Genomic DNA, 14,476 nt, shown 5'->3' on the forward strand with positions numbered 1-14,476 from the left:
TCAATCTCCACCACAGTATATCTGTGATGGTCCGAATGTATAAGAATATAACCAAATGTTCGGTCTTTCACCGACGTATTTGGCATATGCTGACAGTCTCCAGTTTCGTTCTTTCACAGTAACATATATATATGTATAGATAGATAGATAGATAGATAGTAAAAGTGTAATAAATTGTAAAAATTTTGAAATTCCTTTAAAATTTTGAAGGTGTTTTATTCTTATATTTCTTTATAATATATATATTCTTATATTTCTTTATAATATATATGTATATTTTCTTATATTTCTTTACAGTACACACACAGATATAGGTACTTTTCCGTTTGGCCGGCGCAATTTCCCATTCCGCCGGCGCAAGCGATAAAGTCGCCGAAAATGGTAGAACTGATGCCAGAGCGAATATCTTCGCTGATAACCTTTCGCGGCACTTTTTCAAAACAAGTCGCTGAGATTTATTATCAGATTTACCTTTTTTTTTTTTCAATATTGACATACAATTACATAGAATTTTTTTAATTATAATATTGAAATAATTCTTGCATTTAAACTCGTATTCCATACTGAGATTTAACTTGAAATTAATGTAGATAATTCCTGAGAGAATCAGATTTTTGTAGCGTATTTTACGTGAGATGAGATCGTTTGGGATCACGTGATATTAACCGGCGAATCAAGAGGTTATACCATGAAAGCATAGTAAATCTAATTTAACGTCTTTAAATTCTTAAATTAACGTCTTTTACAAATATGTCAAAAATGGATGAAAAACCAATGAAAATTCGGGATTTGCCCAGGACAGAGGAAGAATCCGTCAGATTCTTTCAAGCGAAAGGCGTTTTGCCTAACATTGCTTATTTGTGAAAATAATCATGAAATGAAATTATATTTCGGAGACAAAATTCAATGGCGTTGCAACCTTTTAACTTGCCGCAGTAAAAGAAGTATACGGAAAGGCACATGGTTTGAATCATCGAGATTGAGTTTCTTGAAGTGTTTAAGATTCATTTATGGTTGGAGTGAAGAATTAACTTCAGTTAAATGGTGTGAAAAGCAGTTGGAAATCAGTCAAGGAACAGCTGTGGATTGGAATAACTACATGCGAGAGGTTTGTGTGGATTCTTTAGTTAAACGTCAACAACGCAAAATAGGAGGACCTGGTATGATCGTTGAAGTGAATGAAAGTATGTTCACGAAGCGCAAAAACAACACGGGACGGATTTTACCACAACAGTGGATCTTTGGTGGAGTTTGTCGTGAAACAAACGAATGTTTCCTTGTGATGGTTCCAAACTGATCCATGAGTATGAGATCCATGAGTATCAGAGGCAATAAATGAAAACATCGAAAAAGGAACTACAATGTATTCCGATTTATGGAAATAATATTGCACTGAAAAATATTAGGAAGAGGAAAGAGAATCAATTTTGTAGATCCGGAAACTTTGACGCACACGCAAAAAATTGAAAGACTATGGGGAAGGCAAAATGGCGGAATAAGAAACACAGAAGAACTGCTCGGCATCATCTGGAAAGTTACCTCGCCGAATTTATGTGGCGAAAGGACACAAAAGACCCATTTGAAAAAATTCTAAACGATATTAAAATATTTATGCCTCCAAAATAAAAAAATAATAAAAAAATTCTTAGAATTAACATTTGTTAACATTTTTTTATGTGTATACTGTGTGTTGTCGCCAATAAAGTCTGCTTGGCGAGATTTGCGCCGGAGAAAGGGAAATGGCGAGGTTTGCGCCGGCGAAACGGAAAAGTACCCAGATATATATATATATATATATATAACCCCTTACTTAGCTTAAATGTCCTTTATTTTTGCATTCGTTGGTCCTAGGCATACGCTTCCGATTGTATTAGTGTTTTAAATGCCGAAAATATTCATAATTTGGCAACGTCAAATTAAAAAAAAAAATTTGCCAAATAACGAAAACATATTATATTTTGGCAAATAACGGCTATCCAGAAATATATATATCCAGAAATATATTATACTCGTATTTTGGCAAAGAACGAAAACATATATTTAATGATACAATATATTTAGCTAGTCTAACACTACTTAATATCAGATTATTGCTGTAAAAAATCTAACAATATTTAATCCCAGTTTATTATTGTTCTAAAAAGAATATTTAATAGGCCGTGAAAGGAAGTCATAGGATGTCCACATCAGAATTTTTTAGAAAAGGCTCCGCATTTGGTTAATCCTCAGCTGGTTAATCTGAAGGTGACTGTAATTACTGCTGTTGGATATGAAAGTTTCAGACTTAATTAACTTCCACTTCCTACAGGGGCATGAATTTAGCATTTTGCCAACTGAAGAAGAAATATCTTGTCACTACTTTGCATGACCGATGTCAGTAATATACGTGAGTTTCTACTAAACTTAGAAAGCCAGGAGAAGTTATTTCTCTGAATTAGTGTAGTTTTCGTAACTTGACCGTGCAGAAAAGTTTGTTCATAAATCTGAAGGCTGTTGATTTGAAAAGATGTAAGTAGAGAAGCACCGGTAGCATAATAGTTACCATTAAGAGTTGAGCAATATTTTCAGTTATTAAAATCAGTCATTTCTGGCCGGCATTTAGTAGCCAAGTTGACTGTAACAGAATGATTATATTATTTCATCAATTTTTTTCTTCTTTAGGTATTAAATCTAATAATTCTTATAATGATCTCTGTTGCCTGCCAGTTGTATACAACTCGAAAGTTACCAGAATATTTCTTGTGTTATCCGGCGGATACATTCCTGTTTGTTGTCGCTTGTAGTTCCTTTACTAATGCTACTCTTCTCGTCTTTTGTTGTGTGCTATCAAGCAAAACCAACCAAGTGCTCTATAATACATCATATGTAAGTAATAGTTTTAAAGTATAAATATCTCTTCTTATTAGTATTATTACTATCATGCGAAATCATTGTTTTATGAAGAAAGTCTTGAATTATTTTAAATTGCTTTCCTGAATCTATCGAAGTTTCATTGGAATATTCATAACCAAACGCCAGTGAGACATATATTTAAAGAAAATTTGTCGTCAGTGACAATTGGCATAATATGAGTATCACTTAATACATAAGTATTAAAAATCAGTTTTTTACTTAACATTAATAAATTTTAATCCGTTTTATGACGTATAATTCTTTCCAACATACCTAGAAAAGTTTTGGTAAAACTAACTATGTTTTCAATATAACCTTTTGTTGAAAACATTAGTTATTGATATAGTGTGCGATTTACCGCTTTTAGTTAGTTATTTATTGCTTAAATGGCTCCTAAAAAATTAATTGTAGTTTTCATCAGTTTTTCCGCCACCTTTTATTGAGCATTCGAATATGAAAGCTAATGAATTTTTGTTTTATATAGCTGTTATTATTGAGTTTTGAAGCCGCTAAAATTTAAATTTAAATGATTTAAAAATTAAATGAGTTATTAAATCAGTTAATGGAATTATTTTCATTTATGCATTCTTAAATATTTATACTAATTTTCCCATTTAAAAATAGCATCTAAGGAACAAATAGTTAAATAAATCTGTAGAACGCATACTACATCAATACCGAAAATTGTATTACTATACACCGCGAAAAAAAGGGGGGACAGTTCTATATCTGCTCTTCTACTGAGCCGATTGACGAAATTCAATCGGCCCAGTAGTCATGCCTCGAAAGCGCGACTTAGGATATGTATTAGATTTATATATAGCATTGTTCTCGTATAGGTATTTTGACTCAAAATCGGACTTTTTCTGAAATAACATATCAATTGTTTTCCCTATTTCGATTCTACGACTCAAATTACGCCAAACTACCAAGTTTTGTAAAAATCGCACGAGTAGTTCTTAAGAAATTAGCTCTTAAAATTTTAGCTCCTCAGTGTTAATTGAGTTTGATATATATTTAATAATCTCTCTTTTTTATTAAAGTTATTTGACTCTTCCTTTCACATTTTGGAATTTAGGTTCATTCCAAATAAAATTTACCCATTTTTTATGATTTATTTTTAAGATTCGTATTTTTAATAATTTAAAAAACTTTTCTGAAAAAAATTTTGAATTATAATCTATAAAATTTTTACCATTATCCTAAAGTAGTCGTATTTCTAAGCATACTTGCAAAAAATTAAAGTTTTTTTTACTCAAAATTTCCGAAGATATACGTGAATTTATATATTAGCACATTTTGAAATTTGGCATATTTGTTGAAAGTGATAAAACATCAAATGGGGTTTAGACATTATTGTAAATTAAGAACGATGTGACTTCCGCTCATGCACAATGCAAAAAGGTAGAAACGAACTGCCTTTTTTTCCGCTCCGGCATAATGGAAGAGAAAGGAAAATTGGTTGCCATATATTAAAAAGTGCGCCAAGTGAATTATTCTTGGCGCAAACTGAAAAAATTGCGCCAATGTAAATTTTTAATTTTTCCGTAAGTTTCACACCAAATTTTACAAAATTTAATATCTAGGCATAATTTGAGTCGTAGAATCGAAATATGGAAAAATATTGGGTACTATTCGGTTTCGAGGGCCGTAAAAATCGCCAAACTATTGTTGATGCCAAAGCTGCCAAAAATAATTGCGGCAAGAAAGGAAGTATAATAGTAAATAACTATCTAAGATTGATGTTTTAATTTAGAATGAAAGGTTAATTTTATATAATACTTTTTTGTTATTATAATTTATATAAAAAAGGCTAAACATGACTGAATGGAAGCAAAAGTGTAAATAACTATTTCAGATCATTATTATAATTTATTTATAATTTATATAAGAATTGCTAAACATAACTGAATGAATGTCTGCATCGCTATTTCGCTACCGACTTATCGCTAAAGCATAATTTCATCTCGTTGGTTTTTCAAACGTAATTCTCTATGATGAATAATGCCTTTTCTTTGAAAATATTCTCGTTAAAGTGCAGAATCGCCCACTTATTTGTTTGCCGCTTTTTACAAGGCTAAAAACAATTGGATTTTTGTCAATTTTCTTTGACATTTCAAGTGAAAATAGGTCGATGTGTACATGGATAAAGTCAAAGGAATGCACAATGCCATTTTTGTGCAATTCTGGGATGTTTTTTTTAAGTGAAAATAGGTTGATGTGTACATGGATACCGAGTATGTGCAATTCTTAAAAACGCGTCAAACAGTGGGTGATTCTGCACTTTGCCCAAAATTCTATTGCCGACTTTTCGTCATGGGCAATTCCCAAATTGTTAAATCCATAAGATATTAAAAAAGGATTTAAAATAAAAAAAAAAAGGATTTAAAAATTAAACTAGTATTTCAATGGCGTCTTAAGAAATATAGAACTATATAAACTTACGCAATCTGAAATCAGCGGGTACGCTAGATTTGGCGCGCTGTTAAATGGGCGCGTTTGCTAGATTTGGCGCTTTTGCGCATATATTTTCGCTGCAATTTTTTACGGTCCTCAAAACGGAATAGTACCAAAAATTGGTATGTTATTTCAGAAAAAGTCCGATTTTGTGTCAAAATACCTATGTTAGAAGAATGCTATATATATATATCTAATATATATCCTAAGTCGCGCTTTAGGAACATGAAAAACGCAATTTGAATTTTGTCAATCAGCCCAGTATAACGAAAGATGGTACTTTTCCGTTTCGCCGGCGCAAATCTCGCCAAGCAGACTTTATTGGCGACAACATACAGTATACACGTAAAAAATATTTAAAAAATGTTAGTTCTAAGAATTCTTTTTAAAAAAGAAGGCATAAACATTTTAATATCGCTTAAAATTTTATAAAAAGCCAATAAATAAAGACAAGAAATTTGTAAAAAGACATTAATTTAAGAATTTACTATGCTTTCATGGTTCAACATCCTGATTCGCCGGTTCATATCACGTGACCCAAAGCGATCTCATGTCACGTAAACTACTCTACAAAAATCTAATGCTCTCAGTAATTATCTACATTAATTTCCTGTTAAATCTTAATTTGGAATGCAAGAAATATTTCAATTTCGTACGAATAACTTACTCAGAAATTATGTAAAACTGCAGTGCTTTACTTCGCTAATGCATTCTCATTAGAATTGATGAATTTAACCCTTGACATTACCTTTTCTATATTTTCGGCTTCGGGTAAACGCTGTGATTGCATCCTAATTGACTTAATTACCGAAAATTGCCTTAGACATAAAACTGAACTATCTGATAAAAATTCTATGTAATGATATGCCAGTATTGAAAGAAACAATCAGTCTGATAAGAAAAAGCTGCGACTTGTTTTGAAAATGAGGCGTAAAAGGTTACCAGCGAGAACATTCCGTTTGGCATCGGTTGTCCCATTATTGGCGATTTTATCGCTTGCGCCGGCAAAACGGAAAAGTACCCGAAAGATATAGAACTGTCCTTTTTTTTTTTTTTTTTTTTTTTTTTTTAAAGCAGTGTGCATTTCCATTTTTAAGATACAGAGCAACTAAAATCATAAATGAGCACTTAGCTTAACCACTGCTTTTTTACTCAGCTTTATTTGTTTTTTCTCCGTTTTTTTCGTTTGGGTCAAATCTTAAAAATAAAATTTGATCTTCATCTACCGACATAATTCTCTTCAAAGCTTTTTGCGATGACAGTAGAAGATTACTGAGGAATGTTTTCAAAATTAGTTAAATTTTTTTTATTATTTATTTATTTAGCGTTGGATGTTTCGATATTCTCATTTTAACGATCAAACGTTTAACTGTAGAATTTCCATTTTTTACGAATTGATCGAAAAACAATCTACTTCTAAATGGAAATTTTAGAAATTTCTAAAAAATGTACTAAGTTTTAAATATCCTCAATTTCTAAAGCAATTTTTCAGACTAGTAATTAGTTGAATTCCCAGTAATTATTCTAATTTTTTAATTATCATGCAGCTGCTCACAGTGATGGATTTTTAAATGAAATGATTTTAAACTTGATTGTTAATTGTACTCTAAGTGACAATGAGATATGATTCTTAAAGCATACAGAAATTTGAATCAATTGAATGTAAAGCTCCGCTATCGGAATACCTTGAATAAACGATGCGCTTACTTCTTCGCTATTATCATTAGAAGGAATAATTTTCCTACATTCAAAGCAGGTGATTTTCTTTAATTATTACTTTTCTGCATTTTCTAAACAGCGTAAAATAAAATACATAAAAAAGTTTGGGGTTAAACCATTTTTAAATATGCTAAAAGTTATAAAATAATTTTTTAACCATCATATTTTTGTTCATGTGATTAAAAATAAAATGATTGGGTGCTGTATAAATTGAATTAGACATTAATAGAATTTTCAGAATTAACAGATTAGAACAGACATAACGTTTATAAGAATGATTTCATTCAATTGACCTTGATAATTTTAATTTAAAATTTGCGACTGTTAGTAGCCCACGGTTTTATGTTTCAGTCACAAATAACAAAGATTATTATGGCAACTAAAAAAATGTGTTTATCTTTTATGCATTTAATAAAAGTGCATGGCCTAAAATTTCATATATATTTTACTTTTTAGATTAAATTAGTACGTAAATGCGTTATGTGTTGTAATTATACTTCAGTTTACAAATTTGTAGGAAATAGGCTATTATGCTGTGTACTGTGTGCTTTATTTCGCTTCTGGGGTAGGCCTAGTTTCCAATGTGATTAACAGGAATAAAGGACATGTTACTCTCGAGCCTCATTATACGACAACATTAGCTGGAGGAGTAAGTAATGTTTTATATACTCATTTAATATACATGTGGACTATTTTCATACAAAGATGGTTGATGTGTTTCCCTTTCATAAGTAGCTTTCTTATAAAATATGTGTTATATAGAAATTATCTTTTCGCAAATTTTAAAATAAAATGTAACCAATAGAGTAAAATTTCTTTTATTTTTTTATATTGCACTACTGTTAAAAAGCTCGTCTTTTTATCAATTTTTCCTAATATTGACCAGTCAAAAAATTACAATTTTTAGGTTTGCTTTCAGTTATGTCAGAAAATACTTCATTCATTTATTGACTGATTCGTTGTATTACAACACTCGCAAATGATTTAGCAAATGTAAATTCTTAACGTAGTTAATCCCAAATAAAATTCATAGATAAACAGTTGTTTGAAATTGCGACAGGAGTACAAGTGTTTGCTCTGTAGCTTCGATAGGTTGCGAAGATTGCATTAACTGGTGAAGCCAGATAACTACTATTTTTAGAAAACGAACATTTCGCAGCATTTTTCAGATATGGCAAAATGGCTTACCTCTTTCTTCTCCTGCTCCAAGATGCACGAAATGGTTGGTTATTTCTATAAATGGTTGGAATGGTTGGTTGTTTCTATGTTCCTATAAATACTTATAATAAAAAAAGTGTGTTACTAAGATAAATTATTTCCTTGTTTTGAGTCCAAGATAAAATTCGTCTACTTGCATTTAAAATGTAGTAATAGCAAACAATGAAGATAGTTCATGACCACGGATGTGAACAAAGCATGTTTTTAGCTCTCTCCACCGAGCATATCTAGTAATTCCTAAACTCCTGTTAGAGACGGACTACCAATGCGGACAGTATTTGTTTATCTAAACTGAATAGATTTTTGATGAGGTATTTGGCGATTGTTCAATTGCATAGCAGTTAAAAATGTTACATGATTATACAGATATACTTAATATTACACGGTTAAGTATGTAATTGCAAAAGACTTTAAAAGAACTTAGTTACTAATTAAGAAAAGTAAAAAGTAAAAAGAAAAAATACTAATACTGTTAAACTATAAATGAAAATACTAAATTAATACAGATAAATGGAAATAATATTCTATCTGGATTTTCTAATAACAGCACCTAGAAAAATAAAAAAATAATGGTTAGTAATCATAATCAAAGAAAATATGGATAGGATTTAAAGTCCAAAGATGTAGAGTAGTTCATATGAGTAACTGTCCATAAAACACTAAAGTTTAAGTAATATGTTCTGATGAAGTACAAGGTTTCATAAATTCGGCGCAAGTACTAGTTTTCAAGGGTCCATCGAAGGAACCACATGTTTCAACATCATAAGTGTCATTTGGTTTGATTTTCACGATTTTATAGGGTCCAAGAAACTTGGGTTTCAGTTTAAGACCAGGTTCATATTGTGTACGCTTGATTGCCACTAGATCATGAAGCTGGAATTTACGGGATGGTTTGCGTCGCAGATTCTAAGTTTTACGATTTTCAGCCTGGATTTTCAAAATCTGTTGTTTAGCTTCCTTGCGAAGATCGTCACGAGCGTTGACGAAATCTGACTGGATCTCTGCATTTAACAGCTCTGTAGTTTTATCATGATTAGCAGATTTCATTTTAGTTCCAAATATGAGTTCGAATGGGGTTGTATTGATACTCCGTTGGTATGTTGAGTTTATCACTTGCTAAACTTCACCGACGTGTGTATATCATTTTGACGGATTTTGAATCGATAATTTGGAAAGAACACAAATTATGACAGAATTCAATCTCTCAGTTTGTCCATCTGCACGAAGAAGTCCTGTAGCAATTAGAATGTGCTGTACATTGTTGGTTGAACAATAATCTTGAAAATCTTTTGATGTAAATACTGAGCCTTTATCTGAAATTATACGCGAAGGATTTCCAAAGACAAATTTTTGATTTTCCAGTTTAGATATTACTTCGGCGCTATCAGTAGATTTTGTCGGGTAAAGCCATACAAACTTTGTGAAAGAGTCAATAACAGCAAATATATACTTGTAATTTTTATAAGTACTCTTGAGTGGTCCTAAATGATCAATGTGATATGTGTGAAATGGTACATCTTGTTTGGATATGGAATGCAACACACCTTCTTGTTTACCACATTCACGATTAATTAGTATGCAAGGAACACAATTAGCAATACAGTTGTCAATTTTATTTTTAAGTTTAGGAATATAAAATTTTTGTTTGATGCGTTCATCGTCATTTTGAATGCATTACAGTCAGTAATAATTTTGAAGTGTTTTCCTAAAAGATAAACTCTCAATTTGAATTACACCCAATATCTCAAGTTCGTAACTGGTAAATTTCTTTTCCGCGTCAGATGTCTTTTTGTTCATGTAATAAACAGGATGTAGGCAATTATCAATTATAGACCTTTGCATGAGTATACAACCATAACCATTGATACTGGCATCAGTGTGTATTTCAGTATCGCTGTGCTGATTATAGATGTTGAGTACGGGTTTTCCACATAAACGTTGTTTCAAAAGATTGAAAGCTTTTCTTTCGTTGTCACCAAAGTGGAAGTCGTTATCCTTTTTAAGGAGATCAGTTAATGGTTGAGCAATTATGGAAAAATTGAGAATAAATTTACGGAAACATCCGGCAAGACCAAGGAAACTTTGTAAGTCTTTGTGACTTTTAGGTTCAGGATAATTAATAACAGCGGCTGTTTTAAGAGGAGATGGGAACAGTTGACCATTTTCGATGACATGACCAAGAAATTCAATTCTACGACTTAAAAATTTAAAATTTAGATTTCTTAAAATTAATTTCGAGTCCATAAGCAGATGCAACTGAGAAAACGGATTTCAAACGCTGAATCCCTTCATCTTCATCTTTAGCAGGAATTATGATATCATCAAGATACAGTAAAACATGACCTTGCAAGATTAACTCCTTGAAAACGGAATTTACAAATCTTTGAAATACAGAAGGAGAAGTACAGACTGAAAGGTACACGTAGAAACTGATATTGTTCATTATGTGTGACAAACGAAGTGTAATGTCGGCTGTTTTTGTCGACATTAACCTGGAAGAAAGCATTTTTTAAATCAATTGTCGTGAATGTACGAGCATCTTGTAGTTTATCCAATAAGTCTTCTATTAAGGGTAAGGGATACCGATCTTTAATTATTTTCTTGTTTAATTTCCGATAGTCAATACAAACTCTAGGGTTGCCGTGTTTTTTTTTTTTTTCCCCATAATACTACAACTTGACTAGAATATTCCGAAGAACAAGGTTCAATTATGCCGTCGGTTAACCAAGTTTGAATTTGCTTGTCTAAATGTGTCTTTCGACAAAAGGTAATCGTCGAGGTCTGTGAAAAATAGGTGTTTTATCTTTTACTTGAATAGTCATCGCATTGTTCGTAGTTTTGGTTTTAAGAGATCTGTAATCGGATACAAAATTTTTAATAATTCTAACTTGTTCTTTTGTAGCAGTAGGACCTATTTCTAGTTCAAATGTTTGATTAAGGGAAATGTTATTGATGTACACATCTTCCGGAACATTTTGTTTAACAACATGCTTAGAAATATGAACACCATCTTTGTTTATGTTAACTTCACACTGTTTAAGAATATCCATGCCAATTATAGCGTCAAATGGCATTACATTACTGTCTACTACATGAGCATTAGTCGTAAATAATTCCGTATCTATTAAAATGTCAGCCCAATTAATAACCCATTGGTTTAATTTTGTCATTACCAAAGCCAGTGAACATATTATGAAACACACTTAAAAAGGAATTCCCGATTTGTTTATAAAAGTCGGTAGACAGAACCGTTGCTTCGCTTCCTGTATCAATGATAGCGGTGAGTGATATACCATTAATTTTTATTACTTTATGGAGTAGGTTCGGCGCATGAAAGTTGATTGGTGTGACAGAGCATTCGTTTTTTCAGATATTGGACTGTTGTTTTTGTCAATTTGCTTCGGAGTTTTCTTAACACAGGTAAAGGATTTATGACCGATATTTCCACAAGATAAACATTTAAGTTCGTGGTGTTGGTCGGGACAAAATTTAGATAAATGACCAAATCCATTACAATTATAACATTTAGATGACTGGTAATTACTGGAATTTGCTGATAAATCTTTTCTGTCACGTAAAGTTAAATTGTTACATCGCATTTTGAATATGTGTTTTGCTTAAAATCTAAAACAATATTTTCTGGCAATAAATTTAGAGCAATTGAAATCAAAAGTGGACCATAGGATTTTGAATGCTCTTGCAGTGAATCTAAATTTCGTATAGCGATATCGAGCTCATCATATAACTTTCTCAAAGTTGGAACATTTGAAGATTTTTTAATACTTTGCAAGTTTAAAAGTTTACTCAGAAAAGAATCAATGATGATCGTTTTTGACCAAAACGATCTTTAAGTAACACAGTTTTCGTAATTTTTATCAGTTAGCTGAAAACCAGATACTACACTTAAAGCTCATCCAGTCAAGTATGTTTTTAAATAGGCAAGCCTTTCAATTTTCGAAAGTGAATCATTTCGATCGATAGTGGTTTCGAACGAATTCCAGAATTCATTCTACAATTTCGGATCTTCTGAATACGATTTGATTGTTAACTTAGGAAGTTTAATTGAAGAGGGTAAATTCGGAGTACTTAACAGTTTTTCAGATGTCGACGAGTTAGAAAAAGACTCTGTTTCAATAAGCGTTTAAGTTTGTTAGTATACCTGAGACATTTTTCTTGGTAATCAGTACTAGTGTTTACTTCTTCCTCAATTAAGTTTACATCAATGAAATGTTTAATTTGACTATCTAAGGACTTAAGTTTATTCATTTTCTCTATTAAAACTTCTAGATATTCGTCTAAGATATCACATGTAACATTTTCATCTGCTAAGGCAACATCGATTCTTGAAATTAGTTTCGTAGTACTGCTTCTTTCAATACTACGCTTTCGTTTTAATTTTTCAAAATTTTCTTCTGAAGACATTTTTATTACTTGGAAACAATTATACAGTTAAAATGAAATTGATAAATGTTAATTGCTCACCTGTGATCCTTTTAGGTGAACTTTACTAATCCAGATGGCACAATCCAACTATGAGCATGGAATCGAAACTTCTGACACCAAAATATGGGGAAGGATTGATGATAAGCATAACTGCAACTCGTGAAGTTAAACTAGGATTTATTTATTTACATTAGAATGAAAAGAAAAGTAAAAAGAATAATCGTCAAAACACTTCGGACACGCCTGTCCTCACTATCGTTCACGTCTCATCTCATCTGACCACACCCTAATCTACATGGCGCACTTACATAATCTTAGTTACAGTTACAGTTCTCACAATACGATAATAAAATATTAAATGCATGAGTGTTACAGTTTGCAATATGGAAATACTAAATCTTGGATATACTTACGATAAAAAGATACACTAGAAATAATTAAAAAATACAAGGGACCTAATAATTCAAAATAAGTCTCTTGCCTTAACTGTGTAACTGGAAATGAAATATGTCCTTAACATGTGAGTATAAAATTAATAATCTAATATTATAATATTAATGATATTAATGCTGAGTACACCAATGCATTTAATTCTCTAATACAGAGGTTCTCAACCGGTGGTACACAAGAGAAAAATACGTGGTGCGCAAAGAAGTAAAGTATTTTTAACTATTAAATTCAAAAATTAAAAAAGCCCAACATCCTGATTGAGTTCTTTTCTCTAACACAAGTAAATTTATGCGATCTGAGCTTTGCTCAAGAGAGGTGGTGGTAGTAGTACTTTGTAGTGGTGGTACTAAAGGTTTTCAATTTTTGCTTAGATGGTACGCGTTAGTCAAAAGGTTGAGAATCGCTACTCTAATACATTAATACAGTAACAGAATAAATACACAGTACAGACAGTGTTAAGAAACTTGAGTAATAAAATTTGCGAAATGATAATGTTCACTGACTTCACTGGCTTTTGCAATACAAGATTGAAAAATTAACTGGAATAATATAATGTTGTTAATAATATCGAAAAATTACAATAGTGTTAACACAGGACTGTGATTGATATAAAAATGCATGAAAAATGCAACTTGCTATATCGCTAAAATATCTATCTGTAGTCACTGATATTTGTTTCCAATGCAATGAATCATAAGTTATTAAGACTACTAAAGTTCCTGGAAATGCAGGAAAATTTATAATGACTGAAAGCTCTAGCACAATACATTAATAAATAAAAAACAAAGGGTAACTGTGTTGTCTTAAGCATATATTTGGAATGCACATAATAAATTAGTGTCCATTGTTAATAATTGTAATAAATTAGTGAGTTTGAGTTTTCAGTATTCTTATTTCTATGTATAAATATGCGCTTTATAGTCTGTGGAAGAATACGACCGACCAGACAAATAAGGAGGTTCCATTCATTTGCTTTTAACCGCAATGGAGCCCTTTTCATTGCATGCATAAATATTAAATTGTCATTAAGTAAATGCATTGTTAAATTGCCTTTGATTTAGATGATTTGAAATAATTGAAGTGCAGCCTGGGAAATGCCGTGAACGTGTGAGGTAGGTATTGTTTTAATATTCCGCTGGTGGTGTTCCCTTCAGTTCTGTTATTAGCAGTATATTGTGATAAAAAGTTTCACCCTTACATACAACAGCAGACAACATAAATAATCTCATAAACAAAGCCGAGACAAGGGGGAGGCTGATTGCCTGAGGTGAATTGCTAAAAAGGGAGACAAATTAGC

General features: G+C 31.5%; 1 protein-coding gene across 1 annotated transcript in view; it reads left to right on the plus strand.

Moving 5' to 3' along the window:
• LOC118194539 (uncharacterized) overlaps positions 1 to 14,476 on the plus strand; it is a 49,880-nt gene that overhangs the window by 23,189 nt on the left and 12,215 nt on the right. Inside the window, exons 3-4 of the mRNA XM_085822054.1 lie at positions 2,662 to 2,865; positions 7,586 to 7,717. Of these exons, the coding sequence (XP_085678180.1) occupies positions 2,662 to 2,865; positions 7,586 to 7,717 (336 nt within the window). The remainder of the gene's footprint in view (positions 1 to 2,661; positions 2,866 to 7,585; positions 7,718 to 14,476) is intronic.

This window comes from Stegodyphus dumicola, chromosome 8, assembly GCF_044657685.1.
Source record: "Stegodyphus dumicola isolate Sdum_Otavi_A_Nest chromosome 8, ASM4465768v1".
Taxonomy (NCBI): domain Eukaryota; kingdom Metazoa; phylum Arthropoda; class Arachnida; order Araneae; family Eresidae; genus Stegodyphus; species Stegodyphus dumicola.